Below are 20,869 nucleotides of genomic sequence, written 5' to 3' on the forward strand. Positions count from 1 at the left end.
ATTATCTAATTATGTTATTCTCGATTAGTGCTCTTAAGTAGTTCCACAGGTTCATTATAGAAAATATTAAGTCGATCGTCTTTATTACCTACTTACTTTCGAATTTACAATAATATTGAGGGCCGTAATATTCAGGTTTCGCTTTCCGTCACCTAAAAGTGCGAGAACCCAAGTTGAGATGCTATTCATTACGTTAAACGCGTGGTAACATGTTACAGTATTCAGACTAATGGGATTCTCACCTCATAGTAGTTATCTCGTGCTTCGGATCGCATATCTCCGTGTCAGCGTCCTAGTGTAGCGCCATCTTGCTAGTCCTATTTATATATGAGTGAAGGCGGGAAGCGCCATCTTGGTGACGTTCTTGGATACTGTTTACACTAGTGATAATGTTTCATTCTAATAATCTATTGTTTATTACCCCCAACTCTATATGAAATTCTCGACAGTCAAAGATATTCAGCACTTAAAGAGCACTCCCTCCAAGATCCAATCTTGGTTGACCAGCAACCATCCTAAATTTATTCAACCCCAGCAAAATCGAACTCCTTTTCATCCCACCCAAAGTAATATATAAGGTATTTGCAGAGTTAGCACAGCAGCAAGTACACGAGTTACTTGTAGAGTACATAACACACATAATAGATTTTATCTACCTCAAATGACTCCCTATATTTATGTACCCTATCTACCTATAATATTGTCAACCCATACTACTGTCCGTTGTAAATTTCGTATTTATACTGTTAGTATGTATTTTTATTCAATCCACGTGTAGTTTTGGTCACTCGCTGCCCTGCTAACCATGTGAAGTATTGTATACATTTAAACTGTATCTACCTCAAAAGGGATATGGTCAGTATATACTGATGTCTTCCGCATACCTCTTTTATTTGCCCTCACTGTGTATTCATACTTATTTTAAATGTAATGCCCTTGCAATTGTTGCTATGCAAACTCTGTTAAGCACTCAAATACCTTCGGGTCAAGTCTGAGCTATATAAAACTTTATAAATAAATAAATGTATCAGCAACCAGTGTGAGGTTACCGAGGTCCCTACCTAGAAGGTAAACGTGTTAATGTTTGTCACCAAGGTCAGTTGAGGCAGTGATCTTAAGGCCCCTTACAAGTCTTTACGAGTTTTTGTTTTCGCAGTGACAAGATGCTACTCTCTACTCCCTCCCTTCCCTACACAATTTGAATTGCATTTAAAATTAACGTTTAGGTTGGCCTACATCATTTCGAAACCAGTCAATCATAATTAAGTTGACAATGATAGTTTTGATATGCAGAATTGTGCAGCTTTAAACAATTAGGGCCAGTAATCATTTAATTTCCATTGTAAAACTGTTGGTGCACAGCGAATCTGCAATTAATCTGACATTCAGTACTTTTATTATAATTTGGAAAGATGGTTTGCATGTTATTTAGGACATCATAAAAAAATATCTACGTATATACTTCTAAATGTATGTATCCATCCAACCTCTATTTTGCATAGTGATTAATCTGTGCTTCTCTCTAGAAGTAATCAGTAGTGGCTGCTTGCATTGTGGAGTCGTGGGGCATTGGGAGGGGTGGAAGTACAAAAGAAAAGCACGGAAGACATCATTAAAAAGTATAAAATTGTATTAACCTGCTGCTCCGGAGTCCGCCACCTTGCTCCTCTCTCCCGACCCTCAACTCTGGCTGTTTAGGGCTGGGGCACACTGTGCAGGCTCCCAAATGTCAATCCCGACGCTTCTATCTTGCTAGGAATACTATTCCCCACCATGAGAAAAGCGCTGGGATTGGTCTAAGCAGCCTGGTTTGGCACTCAGACAGTGCCAGGGAGCCTTGAACTGTTCTCCACCCGGCAGGGTAACACAGCCTGGGTTGGAGAAATGCTAAGCGTTCATGTTGGTTTGGCCGTCCTAAGATGGCTGTCCAAACAGACATGAATATTTAGCAATGCCCATTACTCCTCCCTAAAGCTGAGGATTGCCCTACCATGGCTGGCTCCGTGGAAAATAAATAGATAATAAAATTGTTTTATTGTCATGTTTTCACGTTTGCATCGGCTGGCTTTCAGCAGTGGGGTGACGCAACATAGATTTTATTTGGCCAGTGCAGTACACAGATGTTGCATTTGCACTTGAGCATTCATCACCCCAATGGGCCCTTCAGGTGAAAGGATCCTCTGCAGTACCAAACGCTGGGACATAGTTACAAAATCTGCATACTGTTTGTATTGGTCCTACAGGAGATACTTTCAGTTTCATAAAATGTAGTTAAGCTTGAACCAGCAAACTTACAGACCTTTGCCTGTGAAAGAGACAGCATGTGCAATGAACAAAATACAGAATTCCATCAAAGTGTGGATCTGTGTTGGTCCTTGATTTCTTGGGCCTTAGTTTTCCATCTTTTGTAAATCCACACCTCTCCAAATAGAGGACGGGGTGGTCTGGGGCGAGAAGAGAAGACATGTCTGTAGTGACTTCATACTTTTGCAATTTTAATGATTTTTCTCTTTTTTCCTGACAGCTTGTGGCCAGACAGCGTCCGGCGTGGAAGATGAGGGTGAAGCACAGGCTGGCTGGATTGAGGGGGCTGCCATCCTTTTCTCTGTGATCATCGTGGTACTTGTCACAGCCTTCAATGACTGGAGCAAAGAGAAACAGTTCCGGGGTCTCCAGAGCCGCATCGAGCAGGAGCAGAAGTTTACTGTCATCCGCAAGGGACAAGTGATACAAATCCCAGTGTCCGAACTGGTCGTTGGAGATATTGCGCAAATCAAGTATGGTAAGTAAGGTGTGTGGGATGCAGCTTTGTAATTCAGGTATGGTACACCACCTAAAGCATATAGGTTTGATGTGAGGGTGCTTGGGAGCTAAGTGGAGAATGTCCCCAGAAGAGGGGAAAGAGGCATATTTGGGTTCCTAGTTGTGGAGGTAGATTAGTAACGTTTCTTTTAAGCAAACAGAGTAGATCTGCTCTTTCTTTGAGCAAAGGAACGTCCAAATAAGGCATACAGTTCAAATGCAAAAAGAATCAATGTGGACAATTGTGATGGTATGGTACTATGTAATCTGGATAAAAGTGGTAATTGGTGAAATCTATTTTGAAGAAACTTGTTTATCCAAATCGTTGTAACAAATTCTATATCATGGATTACATTCCTTCGGTTGTCAGTACCAATTTTGTAACTTTTGGTAGTGCAGACATTTTTCCACCGGGGCTCTTAGATCTGAGCTCATGAGGATCTGAGCTCATTACTCACTTCTATTTACCTTTTTTTTTATTCTGTTTTCTTCCCCTTCTATAACACTTCCTGTTTTTAGTCCTGTACTGCTTGAATTGAGATGCCCAAGTTACCCTTTGACTTCTCCCATGCGTTTTCTATTTCCATGTCACTCCTTCTTTAAACTTTAGTGAACAAGCCCCAAACACCTCCACTTCCTCGGTTATCATATGGATCCTTTTCAATTCCTTTCTGGTCACCTTTTCGGTTACCATCTTAAAAGCTGTGCCAGTCTGTCTCTGGCAGAGCTTCCTTACCATGTCCCAGTAGACTTACTAAGTAGACTACAGCCACCCAGTTTTATTTCCTTAAAGTGGTTAATTTTTTTTTTATAATTCGTTTGGTTACTCTATTTCTAAAAGTTTAGGAAATGTAGACTTTTTCCCACATACTACACCCAGAATTCTAACTAGAATCTAGTTTGTATTTGTCATATAATCCAATATGATCAAAAATGGAGACACTCCATTCCAACTCTATCAAGTGTTCTAGCAAGTAACTTTTCATCCAGAGAATACACTGCAGAGTGATACTGTGCTGATATCCGTGTTCTCACTAAAACCGGTTATTTAATAGTGTGGCGGCAGCATATACGTCATATTTATTTGTACTTTTTTCCATTTGAAATGTGTGATTATGTATCCCTTCCACCCAGTGACAAAACCGCGAACTATTTTTGTTGATGATTAAATTAAATGCTTTGTTGCTAGTACCGATTGTTATATTATGTTTATTTTATGGGCATTTAAATTGCACTTTCCATTTTCCTTGACAAGCCTAAAGCACTTTTGACTCAATGAGTAAGCAGCAACTCAATCATTAATATTCCTAGCATTTTGTAGCACAGAGAAGTTAATGAATGACTACGCCTTACAAAGTATTCCTGGGTGACGTATAGCAGACTGATTACAAGTAGACATGTCCTGGAAAAGTTGGGTGTAGAATGAGGTTTGTAGGAAGAGTAACGATGTTCTGTGAACTTCATACAGTAGGGAGTAGATGTTGAAGAATATCATAAAGATCGAAGCAGCTGCATATGCAGGCATTTTCTTTGTGCAGTAGTTACTGAACAAGAAAGTTGTTGCCAGCATTTGTAAAATCCATAAGGTTACACTGTTGGGTTACATTACGCCTGTGTTTGAGAGAGTACATGGGATGGCATCCAGTAGTTTTTTTATGGAGTTTTATATAGCACAAACTAGACCCGAAGGTATAAGAGCGCTTTACATGAGCACCAGTTAAGTTTTAGACAGACACATTCGTTTTCTGTTAGGCACGAGTAGATTACGCTGAGTTGCCCAGAATCACAGAATGTGGAGCATCCCTGCCGAAACTCGAACCTGGTTCCCCAGCTCCGAGGTCGACTGCACTAGCGGTTAGGCCACATTCTCTCCCCTTTTGGTTTTAGTTTAGGTTTAGGTTTAGTGTTGTTCCAACCAGTGTATTTGTTGCCCATTATTATGTATGTTGAGGTGCAATCAATAGGCTTTTGATCCATTCAAGATAGAGGGGCACTTTTGAACTCCTCTTGCTGTGCTGCAGTGAATATTGTTTCCTCAATTTATGCTAGGTCCACTGTTCAGGATTTTGAGTTTTATTTTGGAATTAGGCAGGTTTTATTGCCTTTCGGAATGTTTGATTGTTGCTGATTCCCCTTTTTTGGGTAGGTAAATTGTTCCATATATGTACCAAGAAAGAGCTGCCTCTTATCCTGATTCTTTTGAAAGGTAGGAAGAGTAATTGATGCACCATTTTGACCTAGTTCTTCTTTGGGTGTAGAGTTTGAATTTTGATGGTAGAAAAGTTGGTCAGTGCAATGAATTGTTCTGTGAGGGAAGCAGAGGCCTTTGTAAGATGTTCTCCTTTCAGCTGGTAAACAGGGCGATGCCCTGAGGGCACGTGTGATGTGATTGTGCCTGTTCAGTCGAAGAGGATGTGTCAGTGGCATTCTGTACGTCTTACAGCTTGTTGATTAGCCATTTTTTAAGTCAAGTGTATGGTTTGTTGACCTTGAAATCAACCAATACTTTCATGCCTGTATTCTACGGTGATATTCCAGGCATGGGAAAATCAGTCGTAGAATTCTGATGATGTTAAAGGCACCACCTTGACATTTACGTTGACATTGACAAGTAAGCATATAAGCATATGGCGTCCAAGTTCTTTAGCTCTGTGGGTGTGGTACCACGAGAACCACTTTCATTGGGCAAGGATGCAACAGAGTTGTAGTTTCTCTATAGATCACAGGCTAAAATGTCAGTTTCGGAAGTATTTAGTTTCTGATGCGATGTTTTTACTGTATAAAAATGTTTGTCATCAACATAGTTGCAACAAGTTAGTTTGAAGGATGTAATTAGCCCAGGAGCAGTGTTGGGTATATTTTGAAAAGGAGAGGTACAGTTGTTCAACCTTGGGGAATGTGTATGTAGTATTGTCATTTGGAATACTCTTCTGACTTGTTATGTTTTCTCTGCCTCTGAATATTCTATATGGGGGAGTTTGAACATTCTATATGTGGGAGTTGGGCAGAGAGAGAGTTGCTTCTGTGGATGTGTAAGCTGTATCCTGCAATAAACTTATTTTTTATTCAGAACATCTCCATTCAATGACTTCAGTGTACATCATAAGTTATATGCCCCCATCCCAAGAGACCCTCTGACAAAAGTGTGGTACAGCACCCAAAAAAAGAGGATCATCTAACAACACTCCTCCCTCTGATTCAGACAGTTCGGTACCAATCTCAGCCACATCTATAGACCTTTAATGGGTGAATGATTTGTTCATGGAACTGCCTACTGCCCCACCTTGAAGATCCGGATGCTTAAGTGTACACTTCTCAGAGGCTTATCGTGATAACTGGGAAGGACCCACACCCAGTTAGATGCATTCCTGCTGTCATGGCTGTGGCATAAGTGGCAGTATTGATTTTGACAGTTTTGACCTGCCACACCGTCCAGAGATTTAAGGCTTCTATGACTGGCCAGCTGCAACAGGTTTCCGGCTGAGATCAGCCTGGTTTCTCAAGCAGGATACAGAGATTCCTCTGATACTGCAGTCTCATAGTAATTGGGCATCCATCAGTACATATCTTGGGACTCAAGTTTTTGTGACTGGAAATCCTGAAGCTCTCTCTGTGGTTGAGATGGCAGTTTCCTGTAATGACAAAGCAACTTCATCACCTGGACAGGTATTCATGTGAAGATGATTTTCCTGTTCTGTGGGCTCTCATCGCAGCAGACTAATGCCAACAGCGTCATGAGCGGCCATTTCCTGTACTTCTGGCCCAAGCTTGAACGCTGTTCCTTCTTGCTTCAGGCTGTATACAGGAAGAGTACTGCTCCATGCTCAAAATAGTCGAGGAACCTGCAAAACAGAAACTGATGATGTACAAGAACCTAATTCAGGATGGCTAACACTGGTTTGTTCATTCAACAGTTGTCATGGACAGGTGCTTTGGACTAGTCCTTGGATCGAAAGCTTGAGGCTCCGGATAAAGTAATTTCCCCTTCATTGGGAACCTTCATTGGAAAGAACTTGATCAGTCCATTGATGGGTGAGGTCCTCCAAGAGTATATGTCAATTGGGCACAAATGAATCTGAGATTTTCCAGCTGTACTAGCCAGACCTCCTCTTTTCACTATGGCAATAGGCTCCTAGTCTTTCAAGGCTAGGAAGTTCTTATGACCTATAAACCTAGCTGCAACCGCTTTCTTTTGAATGCAGACTGTCAAAGAAGGGACTCTTCAGGGATGAGGACAAGCCAGCTCCTCATCACACATCTGACCTACACGTTTCTATAGCATTTACATAGACTAGATGCTATTTTCTTTACTATCTTAGGGTTATAAACTCAATGCCAGTGGATTGAATGCTTTCAATCCGCTACCACATTTAACTCGGATAACCAAGGATGCATGGGTCCTCTTGGTGATGTAGAATGGCCATGTTGTATACCTATCTAGGTTGCCACCATCAAGTTTGCTTCTGCCTCCATCCACATCCCAAGAACTTTTTCAGCAGGATGAGAGGCTTCTGTCAATAGCAACAGAGTAGTCCCACTTCGAGAAAGGGGGAGATTTATTACACGTTACTTCTTATGAGGTAAAACATAAATACTCTCCGGTCCATTCTCTAGCTTTATGATGGAAACCAGTTCATTCTGCTGTCTTTTACGTGGCTACAGAACACCGAGATGTGCTCAGTAGACCTTCAGGCATCCTATTTTCATGTGACCATTTTGAAGGAGTACAGAAAGTACCTAATCTCCACAGTTTAAAACAAAATCCCTCATTCGAAGACGCTGCTATAAGGTCTCCGTGCTTCCCTTCTAGTCTTTAGAAAGATCGTGGCCCCCAGTAATGTTTTCCCGTTTGCAACAAAAGGTACATGTAGCATTCTTAGTTAAACGTTCCAATGGAATTGTTATTGCATACTCATGCCTCAATGTTCTTTATGTGGGAGTTGGGGAGTTGGTGTTAGACATCTGTTGAAGGTGGTTGTTTAAAGGTGGTTGTTTAAGCTGTCTTCCATCAATAAATCTTCTGCTATCAACTTCTCTGTTTGCCTGGAATACCTTAGTACACAAGATCTACAAGCCCTCAGCAATGCAGTCATCCTAGTGGCCTCCATGGAGTTTGAAGAGTCCATATTGCACCTGGCACAGGAGACCCTATACAAACCCGGGGTCTCAGTGATCTAGCCAAAATGTTCTCTGGGTCCAGGCAAGAGCAATTTTGGACTCTGGCTGGCAAAGGCCCTGCTTTTTCCCAAAGGGGTATGACCTTCAACCAAGAATTTCTTGACCAAAAAGACTGTGACTACCTGTTGTTCCAGATGCTTATGGGACTCTATGGAAACTGAATTCTCAGTTTTCTGTATAATGAAGTACTTCTCTTTTATACAAAGAGAAGCTCTGGGTCAAAGACTATTCCTTCTGCATTTCTGGGGCAGTGGCGTTGATCGCTGTACATGAGTACTTTCACACTGCCCTGACCTGAAGCCTGTGACTGCTAATGTTACCACTGAGATTCAAGTGTGGAAATGGCTGTACTTGGCCCAGGTTGCAGAGCCCTAGGAGGGCGGACGCTGGAACTGCAGTAGTAAATGGCCCCATACCACATGGTTGTGTACCAGCAACCTCTGCCAGTCTTGTGGCGTTCTGCACCGGGTCGGACTTGCGTTTTGTCTTTGCGCTGTGTGTATGTAACGTGCTGACTATGCTGGAATCCGAATGCTTCAGCAACTGTAAAAGACTATCAGAAAATGGAATCTCCCTAGTTATCTAGATTTAATGTTAATGTAGCATCAGAAGTGGATATTATCTTGTGTTTTTGTCTCTATAAAACTGTTGGCATGTGCAAGCCTTCTGGCAAATGAGAAAGAAATCACCCCAGAATGGTCAATATATAACTTCTATTTCTCATGGGGCTTGAGAATTAAGAATGCGGCCTGAAAGTACCAGAAGTTACATTGTGTCCTGTTCTGGGAAAAATTATGTCTACTCTGACCTAGCGCCATGTTTAAATGGTGCAGAGGTATTGTTACTTATTTCGAAAATTAAATGATCTGTATTTTTGAGAAAATTGATTTTCTTCAGGCACTGACTGAATTTTACCACGGATTCATGACATCCGCTTTTTGTGCAGAAAATGGTCACCATATTGAGCAGATAAAAGCGTTGAGTAACTGTTCAATCTTATTATAACTGGCTTGTGTTAGTAGTGTGAAGCATGATGACATTTTTAACATTCTGGTGAATACACATATATATAAGTTGAAAGCATCTGCAAACTGCTAGCACTGTATAGACACCTACTGATTGACTAATTGTGGGTGTTTTGTAAGTCTTCATGCAAAAAGTAAACTCAGTCATGCACGGTATTCATCTATACCTTAAGTGAAAGTCATTATCATTTTCTAACAATTTTACCATATCAATCAGCCAATCATCGATTCGGTTTTTATATAAAAAGAGACCAAATGAATCCCTGTACAGTTACAATCATTGTTCATATTCAGAAATTCATGTACAGTTTATAATAAAGCCATAATTTCCAAGACAGTGTAAGGTTGGAAACTAGAAAATAAAGCTCCTTAATTTCCCAACACACCCAGTCCAGGGACCCTAGTGAGCCAAGCTATTTCTGCTAATTTAAACTTTACACTATAGAGTATAGACCAAAGTAGTCTGAGTGTCCTAGCCTCGCCCTTCGCTCTGCAAACACAATTGGTTTCTGGGCTGTTATGTGCAGGGTTGGAATCAAAAATAGGCCTGGGCATGCAAAAAAAAGTGGCCCACATTTGTGGATTGCCTTTGCACAAAATACTGCTTCGGGAAAGTTTTAAGAAACGAAGGCGGGAGGTCTCTGAGAAAGGCATGTTTTGATAAATTCATTTAGATTTAAAAAATGGCTCGGATTAGTTCACACTGGCGAACCACACCTGAATACAAGTGAGGCCACTTCAGCTCAGGCCGCCTACCCGCACTCAATCTGCATACACTAATGGGATAGCCCAGCGAGAGAAAGGGAGTGACATCTCCCCCACTTTGGTAAAAGGGAGGTAATAGAGGCCCATCTGCCTCCAGAAAGGCAACTCGGGGCCCCACTGGGCCGCTGGCGGCATCCAAACAGCACAGATACCGCCTAAATCAGCCCCCAGGCTCTCCAAAAAAGCAGCCCACCGCTGGAACTTGTATACCGGCCCCTTGGCCAATTCCCGCCTTACCAATCCAACATTTGGTTGGCTGAACAATGGCCATGGCTCCTACCTTTGACACCAAGCCTGGATGTGTTCTACTATATTCCTGTGATATATCGAAATAATCCTCAAGGGCATACCGAAAGTGGCTGTTCGAAGAGCAGGCAGTCTCCTTCCTGGAATGCGTTATAAACTGCCAAGCAATGGCACTCTTTCTGGGGTTAACCTCGCCTGTGCACCATTTTTAGGTCTCGCAGACGTAAAAAGCAGGCGTAAGCCTGCTGTCTGCGAGACATCTTTTGTTGGCGTGTTCCGATGAATGTGAAGACAGGGGATGTGCACGAGTTTCCCATCGGCGATTTAATCTCGTGGGCGCGCACGCCCAGCCGGCGCAGTGCACATCCCCTGTTCTCAACATTCACCGCAAGTCAGCTTCTGGCCATCGCGCGCGTACACATACAGGCAAAGTCAGCTTGTGCACACACATTTCCCCCCCCCCCACCACACACACACACGCACCCTCCTCCCTCACCACTCACGGGGCTCACGCGCACAGACACACATATCCCCCCCTCCACTCACCGTGCTCTTTTGTCCCGTCCCCTCGCTGAGCTCCTTTTCTCCGGCGCAACGAGCAACACCAGCCTCTTCCGGCCACGTCACAGGCCCCGCCCATGTCACGGGCAAGGATGCCTGACTTCCTGCCAGCAACTCTGCTTCATGAAAGCGTGCCGCAACCTAGACCGGCAACTTGTGATTGCGGGAAAATTACTTGTTGTTAATTGCTCGCTTGTACATTTCTGTTCCTATTGTGAAGTGCTCTGACGCCTTCGGGGAAAGTCCGCGCTCTATAAAGACGTGTAAGTACGTAAATTGTTCAGCTCTGCCCAGCGTCGCTGTTAGACACTGTACACCCTTTGTTTGTGGTTTCACTTTCACTGCCTGTTTCCCCCCTTTGCATTGGCGGGTTTGTTTTCCTTGTGTTACCGTTTTTGTCCCCTTTCCTGTCTTCGTCCGCTTTGCTTCCGCTTGTATCACGGCAGAATTCTGTCGTTTTGCGGAGATCGACGAGTAATTGGAGCCCGGCACTGCAGTATAGCGCCCACACGTCGAATCTAACGCGCACATAGCTCCTTCCCACGGCAACAAAGCGGCACTGTGGCTGGAGCTCGTGTACAGCGCCTTCCTGCAGTATAGCGCCCATGTACATTCCTTCCCGATAAAAGTGCAGGGGTCACCACAGCAATATAGCGCCCACACTCCGGGAAAACTGTTTCAGTAGCGCGTACCTCCAGAAACTTCATGCGGGACCCCAGCCACACATAGCTCCTTCCCACGGCAACAAAGCGGCACTGTGGCTGGAGCTCGTGTACAGCGCCTTCCTGCAGTATAGCGCTCACGTAGATTCCTTCCCGATAAAAGTGCAGGGGTCACCACAGCAATATAGCGCCCACACTCCGGGAATAGTGTTTAAGTAGCGCGTACCTCCAGAAACTTCATGCGGGACCCCAGCCACACAGCGGCTGCAGACAGTGAGGTGGGGGGCACCGCTCCTTACGTGAAGCGCTGTATGGAACTCTTCTAGGCACCTTTGGGAGACAGTGATTCCAGTTAAGCCCGTCGAACAGTCCAGCTTCCCGTCGGCGATAGAACCAGTAACCAGGCCTTGTTCTCAAGTGATGCCCGTGACCTGCTTCCTCGGCTGCCCGCACCGGCGGTCCTAAGATATCTCTGACCCCTGATCATGCAGGACTGTTTTGTTGCCCTATGCGCCCTCCGCTTCCCAACAGCCCCCAGAAGCTTACATCATCTTCTAACAGCGCTTTCTAACTGTATATCGGAGCTGGTGCTGGGCTCAGTCGATCTAAGTCACCATTTTGTGTGACATATTCGCTCCGGGTTATTTCCGAGATATAGACCGCCAGGTGACCCTCCCTTTGGTGAGAGAGATCAGGCTGCCTTGCTCTCGGTAGCCGTAGCAGAGTTTAGATCACACCGCCCACTTGAGCTTTCAAAGCTTTTCAAGCCCTCCTGCGGGAGCGAACCTGTAGCGTACCTTCCAGTAATCAAACGCAGTTTTCAGCGTGCGCTTTTGTCTGGCGCAGCTCTTGGGTTTCGGCTTTGATGGACCACCATTTTGGTCTTGCATCTCGTTCCCCTCTTTTCTGAGGAGCCACCACGATTTTCTCTCTTCATCGGGCACCTGACGTTGTTGCATTGCTGTCCACCTTGGCAGCAGGCTTTCCGATGCTTACATTTTACATTTGCTGTGCCCCCTCGCCCGCATACTCATCTCAATTCTTGAGATGAGTCTCCTCAGCCAGGACGTCGCGGCGCGAGCTGGGTGGGGCAGGTGAGCACCCACGCTCACACACACACACCCACACCCTCACACTCCCCCACCCTCACACTCCCCCACCCTCTCACTCCCCCACCCTCTCACCCCCATATCCCCACACCCCCTCACCCTCACATCCCCTCACCCTCTCACCCTCACATCCTCTCACCCTCACCCACCCTCACATCCCCTCACCCACCCTCACATCCCCTCACCCACCCTCACACCCCTTCACCCACCCTCACAACCCTCTCACCCTCACCCACCCCCACCATCACACACCCCCACCATCACACACCCCCACCCTCTCACCAACCCTCACACACCCCACACCATCACTCCCACTCACCCTCACACCCCCTCACATCCCCTCACCCTCACATCCCCTCACCCTCACATCCCCTCACCCTCACATCCCCTCACCCTCACATCCCCTCACCCTCACATACCCTCACCCTCACATACCCTCACATATCCTCACACCCCTCACCCCCTCACACACCCTCTCACCCTCTCACCCTCACTCACCCTCTCACTCACTCACCCTCACACCCCCTCACTCACCCTCACACCCCCTCACTCACCCTCACACCCCCTCACTCACCCTCACACCCCCTCACTCACCCTCATACCCCCACCCTCACACACCCTCACACACCCTCACCCTCACACACCCTCACACACCCCCACCCACACACACCCTCGCCCCCTCCCACACACAACCTAGCCCCCCCTCCTACACACACCCTCACACCCCCTCGCCCTCACACCCCCTCTGCCCTCACACCCCCTCTGCCCTCACACCTCCTCACCCTCACTCTCCCCCACCCTCACTCTCCCCCACCCTCACTCAACCCCCAGACCCTCACTCACCCTCGTGCCCTCACCCTCACAACGCTCTCACCCCACTTACTCACCCTCACACCCCCTCACATCCCCTCACCCTCACACCCCCACACCCCCTCAATCTCACCCCCCTCACCCTCACCCTCACACCTCACACACACTCACCCCCTCACACACTCACCCCTTCACACACTCACCCCCTCACCCTCACACCCCCGTCACCCTCACACCCCCGTCACCCTCACACCCCCGTCACCCTCACACCCCCGTCACCCTCACACCCCCGTCACCCTCACACCCCCGTCACCCTCACACCCCTGTCAACCCCATACCCCCTTCATCCGCACACCTTGTCACCCTCACACCCCCGTCACCCTCACACTCCGTCACCCTCACACCCCCGTCACCCTCACCCCCTCACACCCAACACCCTCACACACCTTCAGCCTCACACCCCCACACACCCTCACCCTCACACCCCCTCACCCTCACCCCCCCTCACCCTCACACCCCCTCACCATCACAAACTCACACCCTCACAACCCCATCCCCTCCGCCTCATCCCCCCTCACACCCCTCACACCCCGTCACCCTCACACCCCGTCACCCTCACACCCCGTCACCCTCACACCCCGTCACCCTCACACCCCGTCACCCTCACACCCCGTCACCCTCACACCCCGTCACCCTCACACCCCCGTCACCCTCACACCCCCGTCACCCTCACACCCCCGTCACCCTCACACCCCCGTCACCCTCACACCCCCGTCACCCTCACCCCCCCGTCACCCTCACCCCCGTCACCCTCACCCCCCGTCACCCTCACAGCCCCTGAACACCCTCACCCCCACACACCCTCACCCTCACACACACCCTCAAGCCCCCTCACCCACCCTCACTCCCATCACCCTCACCCCCCTCACCCCCTCACCCTTTCACCCTCAACACCACACCCTCACATACCCACCCCCTTACCCTCACCCACCCCTCACCCTCACACCCCCTCACCCTCACACCCCCCACACCCCCTCACCCTCACACACCCTCACACCCTCCCCCACCCCCTCACACCCCCCCTCACCTCACACCCTCCCCCTCACATCCCTCACCTCACACCCCCTCTCACCCCCTCACCCACACACCCCGTCGCCCTCACACCCCGTCGCCCTCACACCCCGTCGCCCTCACACCCCGTCGCCCTCACACCCTGTCGCCCTCACAGCCCCTGAACACCCTCACCCCCACACACCCTCACCCTCACACACACCCTCAAGCCCCCTCACCCACCCTCACTCCCATCACCCTCACCCCCGCACCCTTTCACCCTCACAACACCACACCCTCACATCCCCACCCCCTTACCCTCACCCACCCCTCACCCTAACCCCCCCTCACCCTCACACCCCCTCACCCTCACACACCCTCACCCTCACACACCCTCACACCCTCCCCCACCCCCTCACACCCCCCCTCACCTCACACCCTCCCCCTCACATCCCTCACCTCACACCCCCTCACCCTTACCCACACACCCCGTCGCCCTCACACCCCGTCGCCCTCACACCCCGTCGCCCTCACACCCTGTCGCCCTCACACCCTGTCGCCCTCACACCCCCCGTCACCCTCACACCCCCCGTCACCCTCACCCCCCGTCGCCCTCACCCCCGTCACCCTCACCCCCGTCACCCTCACCCCCGTCACCCTCACCCCCGTCACCCTCACCCCCGTCACCCTCACCCCCCGTCACCCTCACCCCCGTCACCCTCACACCCCGTCGCCCTCACCCCCACACACGCTCACCCTCACACACACCCTCATACCCCCTCACCCATCCTCACCCCATCAAACTCACCCTCACACCCCTCACCCCCCTCACGGTACCACAACATCACTATGCGCTACTACAGCATCACTGAACGCCACAGCATCACTCGTTCGCCATTACAACATCACTCAGCGCCACCACAGCATCAATCTGTGCAACCATTAAACAACTGGTTCAAATATGTTCTCTCAATATTTCAAGATTTATTACAAATTTAACAAATGGATGTTAATATTTCACTTCTGTTCTTGGATTTTCGACACAATAAAATACACTGAACATAATTTTCACAAAAGTTATTTACAAAAGTTTAAGCTATTGTATAAATGACAATGACTTTTATTTAAGTATAAATTATTAAAAAAAATTAAGCCATTATTTGTAATATCAATACATGTAAGTCACGTAAATGCAACACATATTGCATTACAAATGCTATAGGTGTCACATTTGCGAAAGTTATAACTATTAACATTGGAAATGACAAAGCTCGATATTTTCAAAAACAAAACATAAATAAAAAATGTGTAATTTACAATACCAATAGCTCAAACTTTCCTAATGCGAGACCTATTGCATTGCAAATGCTTGTTTTCAGCTGGACCCAAACTTGTGTGACTACTCCAGGACATAGCAGTCTCTTATCTATCGCACCAGCCACCCCCCCCCCCCGCCTCCCCCCACCACCGCCCACACACACATATCACTCCTTTTGGAGAATGGTGGCTTGCATGAGCCTCATCACCAGCAACAGCATGAGCTGTAGTTCTCACCATCTTCTGTTAGCTGTTCAGCCTCAAAATCTCTTTACCCCTTGCATCAGTTAGAAGGAGATCATGATGGACAGCCTGATCAGCCAGCTAATCTGTCAGGGCTAAGCCTTATTCTTCTGCTCTTGCGCTATGGTCCTCCCTCCTTCCATCAGGATATGCTCTCTGCACAAACCATCCATTTTTGAGGCTGAGGTACATGCCCTGTCGACACAGGGTATAGAGGTTGTGCTGCTGGAGGCGAGTGGCACACAATTTTACTCTTTACTTCTTGGTCCCTAAGGGGGACAAGTTCAAAATTCTGTTATTGAGCATGGTTCCATTCGCTCTCAATGTGGAGACTGGCTGTGGTTCGTAACCTCCAGAATGCCTATATTTATCTGCCAATACCTGCTTACAGGGGCTACCTGTGATTCACCATGGGGTCTGTTCACAGTTCTAACATTTGTACTGAACAACTGTACATTTTAGTCAAGTTTCTGGCTGTAGTGGTGATTTCACTGTGCAAGTCATTAGTCCATATATTACTGTACTTGAACAACTGGTGAAAGTGTGGTGTTATGTGGTGATCATGGAACATCTTCGGAGCATCATGAAAATCCTCGACAACATGGGCTTTCTGATCCACAACCTGAAGTCCCATTTAATCTCTGTACAGAAATTGGCCTCCACAGGGATGGTGCTTGACATGACCTGTATGAAGACCTTTCCAATTCAGAGGAGAATTCCTGATATTCAGGATATGATTCCGATGTTTCTGGCTCTACAAGTCCTGTGCCTGTTTGTACTGATGGCCTCAGGCATCCTGATGTTGCTACACACCACATGGACAATGAGAGTTCTTTAGTGGCGGCTCAGAAAGCAGTAGCTCCTGTGTCAGGAGAACCTCTCTGCTCAGTTGCAGATCTACAGTTCTGTGTTGATTGATGTGCCTATTTAATCTGCTGGTGGGTTATCCTTTTAGACCTCTGTAATTGTAGGCTTCTCTTGTTAGTGACACATCATTTTTGGTCTGAGTTGCTCCTTTGGGTGGCATTACAGAGCAGTACCTATGGAGCACGTCATAGCAGACTGCACCTACTTGTTTTGGAGCTCTGCCTGGTCCATCTTGCCTTGAAGGCTTTATTCCCTTATTCCTCACAGAGTGCCATTTAAGTTGTATTGGAAATCACGATCCCTACTTATTACACCAACAGACAAGGGGGTGTGGGGTCAAGAAGTCTTTGTGGCAAGGCAATTCTGCTGTGGCAGTGGGCCCAACAACAGGGCATTTTCCTGATAACTAGTTGTCTCTCCTTAGTGGAACTAGAACAGGAACTTCATTCTAAAGTGATGAAAAGGATCTTCTCCAAAGTGGTCCATCCATGAATATCTTCGCCATGGAACAGAACACGAAGTTTACTTGGTTTTGTGCCATACGCTTTCCTCTGATTGGGTTCCTAGGTGATGACTTTAAGTTTGATTAGGTAGGGTCTTGCTTTACACATTTACAGTGATCCCCTGATCTTTACCGTCATAAAAGATGTCACTTCACCTCCTGGCCCCTCACGACTTTTTTGAAACAAGCTCTCGGAATTCTTCTGTAACCAAATCACCTGCATATTCCGCATCTTTGATCCTCAGCCCTGACCTTGTCACTGTCACAACTCCACTTCTATCCCGACTGAAGAACAAAGCCAGACCTTGTGGCCCATCATCACCAACAATGTCAAAATTGCTGCTACAATGAATACAATCCACTTGGGAGCCCCATCTGACACTTGCCATTACCACGCCTTCACCAAAGTACTCCTGTCAATCAGAGAAGCACAAACACCTATCTTCAGTGCCATTGGCTCAGCCACATTCCCAGAGACCTGGTAACATGCCACAGTCATGCCCTGCTCAAGCAACCATCCTCTGCCCCAGCCACGCTTTCCAACTACAGACCCATCTCCCACCTACTATAAGCCGGCAAAGGTCTTAGTGAAACGAATCAATCAACGACTCACTGACCACCTCAGTAACCACCAGCTCCTCGCCGCCACACAGTCCGATGCCACAGTACACAAACAGCACTTATCAATGCCACAGACTACATCCGCATGATCCACGACACAGTAGACAAAACAATTCTCATTCTCCTGGACCTTTCGCCAGCATGTGATGTGGTTTTGCATCCCCTCCTCATCAGGCACCTATATGTGATTGGCATCCAAGGACCTGCTGTCCACTAGATCTGCTCCTTCTGATGGATAGATCACAAGCTGTTAGCCTGTCACTTACTCCACAGAAGACTGCAAACTCATCTGTGGAGAACCTAAAAGGTAATCGCTTGCCCCTACCCCCTTCAACACATACATGAGCCCTCTGGCAAACGTCATCAGTCCACAAACCTACACCAATGGCACATAACTCATACATTCCTTCCCGGATAAGACCTTCAACACTAGAAACAACCGCCTGCATGAGTGAAGTCGCGAACTGGATGAAAGCCAGCTGTTTCAAGCTCAACACAGACCCGACAGAAGTAGTGATCTTCAGCAAGAACACCTCACCATGGGACTCAAAATGGTGGCTGGTTGAACTTGGACCACACTCAGTACCCACATTAGGAAACGCAGAATAATCATTGGCAGCACACTGGACATGATCTCGCAAGTCAGCACTGTCACTGCTTCCACACCCTAAAAATCCTGAGGAAGGTCTTCAAATAAACAACACTAGAAAAACAGCCACTCGTGCCCTAGTCACCAGCAGGTTGGACTACAGGAACACCCTCTATGCCTGGATTACCAAGCAACTTACTAGAAGATTACAAACCCTCCAGAAGTCGCCATCCAGACTCATCCTCAACCTCCCACACAGAACTCACATCACACCACACCTCAGGTAGCTCTACTGGCCCCTGACACACAAACATGCTCATTTCAAACTCCTCTTACTCAAAGTCAAGGCACTATACAGCTCGGGCCCTACCTACTTGAATAGATCCATCTTCCACCAATCACCCAGACATCTCCACTCTGCAGGACTCCCACGTACACACATCCCACACACACACACAAAGGACCAGACCAAGAGGGCGGGCACTCTTACATCCCTCCTAAAGCGTGGAACGATATGCCGCCTCCTCTCTACTTGAATTCCACAAGAAGCTGGGGACCTGACTTTTCAATTAACCTACCTCCCATGGGATGGGCTAGGGGCACACACCAGCTCAGCACCAGGATACCTTTGCAGGTGATGGCCTGCTTTATAAATACACAAAGCATCCAACCGCTATTAAGAGTCTTGTCAAAGGAATGGGAAGATTGAGCACAGCTGATCCTTACTGCCCCAAACCGATTGAGGATGATTGATGCACTGATTTGTTGGAACACACCATTCAGTCGCCTCTACCACTCCACTACTAGATGGGCCTCCACGTACAGCATGTGATCAGGTTCTTCACTCCAGTCCCCAAATGCTGTGGCTGTATGCATAGAGATCGAGCTGTACCAACTATAGACCTTCTGCTTACTTTATAAGGTTGAGGAAGTTATCTTGGTTATCCAGTATTGGGGTATCTTTCATAGATTCACATGCTTAGAATCATCCCCACCGACGAGGTGGGAGTCTCGCGGTACAATAAAACATAGACATTATAGTCATGATAAGATTATACCATAGGCTACAGTGTAAAGAAAAGCCACTACATTAGCCTATCTCAGTCTTTTTGTAAAAAGAACCAAACTTGGAAATCGGGCAGTAGCACCCTCTAGAACCATCCCCACAGAGAGGCAAACCCTCAGATTTTCTATCGCACCTCGTGTGTTAGGGAGTCTCCCTGAGCTCTGCTCAGTTTTTTTTCCTTTGGCCTTTATTTCTGAGAGAAGAATATGTCTGATTCTAAGAAGAGATTATTCTTGGCCTGTTCTTCCTGTGGGAAGAAAAGACTTCACTTTGAAGACCCTCATAAAGAGTGTATTTATTGCCTCTATCCGGCTCACAAAGTCAGACTGCAGGATCTGCAGAACCTTTCCTGCAAAGACTCTGAAGGATCGTGAAGGACGCCTGATGGTGTGGCTGGAGAAATTGAAATCATCTGAAGGGGTTTCTGAAGGTGAAGGAAGTCAAGTGTCCACCCCCATCTCCAAGAAAAGAGATCGATCTGGAGATCCTCCTGAGAAGATGAGTAAGACCTTAAAAACGTCCTCTTCTCAAGCAGGTCAGTCCTCTCAAAAGGAGAAAAAAAGTCTCTTCTGAGGAGAAATCTAGAGATAAGGTGGAGGTTTCTCAGAAACCGACCTCTAAATCTCTTCAGGACCCTCCGTCGACAGCTAAAACATCTACGTCGTCGAGTAATTCACCACAAAAGGTGAGTGGATCTTGAGCATTGAAGAAAATTATACCGTCGATGAAATCTTAGTCTACGGCGTCGTCGATGAGAGTCCCTACGCGTCGATAATTCACATCTCGTCGACGCCTGCTTAGTCGTCGAGGATCCTGGCGACGAAGCCTCCACCGTCGTCGACTAGCATCCCATCGACGTCGAACCCACAGTAGACGAGCCCACCGTCGACGACTATACCGTCGGCGAGCCTACCGTCGTCGATAATGCTGTCGATGACCTCAGTCGACTATCATTATTCCCTCGTCGGCGAGTCCACCTTCGACTACTTCAACCATGATGTCGACGACCACATTGTCGACTATGTCTTTTCCGTCGACGACAACCATGATCACAACGTCGAAGATGCCAACTGTTGCAGCGATTTCAGCGGTATATTAGTCACCTTCAGCATATACTTCTTCTACATTAAGGCGCAAAAAAACCCTCGCCTTTGCAATTTACACCTATTCTGAGTTCTAAATTATCGTCTAACAGGCAATTTTATCATGATGTGTCCCACATTTCACCTCTGCCTCCCAGTCATTATTTAGAGGAATCTGAAGATGATGATGATCCTTATGGGCAGGCACGTGATCGGTCACAGCTCAGGATAAAGTATCAGGAGGAGGATGAAGAAGAGGAGTATTATGAACCATGTGAGTCAATGAGGGGACCTCAAGAAGTTTCCTTAAGAAGTTTTTCATCAAGAGCCAATGGTTCAAACGCCAGCAGCTTTGCTACAAGACCTTACAGCAA

General features: G+C 47.3%; 1 protein-coding gene across 7 annotated transcripts in view; it reads left to right on the forward strand.

Moving 5' to 3' along the window:
• The window catches only part of ATP2B4 (ATPase plasma membrane Ca2+ transporting 4), a 780,797-nt gene that overhangs the window by 470,588 nt on the left and 289,340 nt on the right, over nt 1-20,869 (forward strand). For all 7 annotated transcript variants that reach the window (XM_086923502.1, XM_086923496.1, XM_086923498.1 and 4 more), the window contains one exon: nt 2,525-2,782. In XM_086923502.1, coding sequence (XP_086779628.1) covers nt 2,525-2,782 — 258 coding nt within the window. The remainder of the gene's footprint in view (nt 1-2,524; nt 2,783-20,869) is intronic.

This window comes from Lissotriton vulgaris, chromosome 5 (genome assembly GCF_964263255.1).
Source record: "Lissotriton vulgaris chromosome 5, aLisVul1.2, whole genome shotgun sequence".
Taxonomy (NCBI): domain Eukaryota; kingdom Metazoa; phylum Chordata; class Amphibia; order Caudata; family Salamandridae; genus Lissotriton; species Lissotriton vulgaris.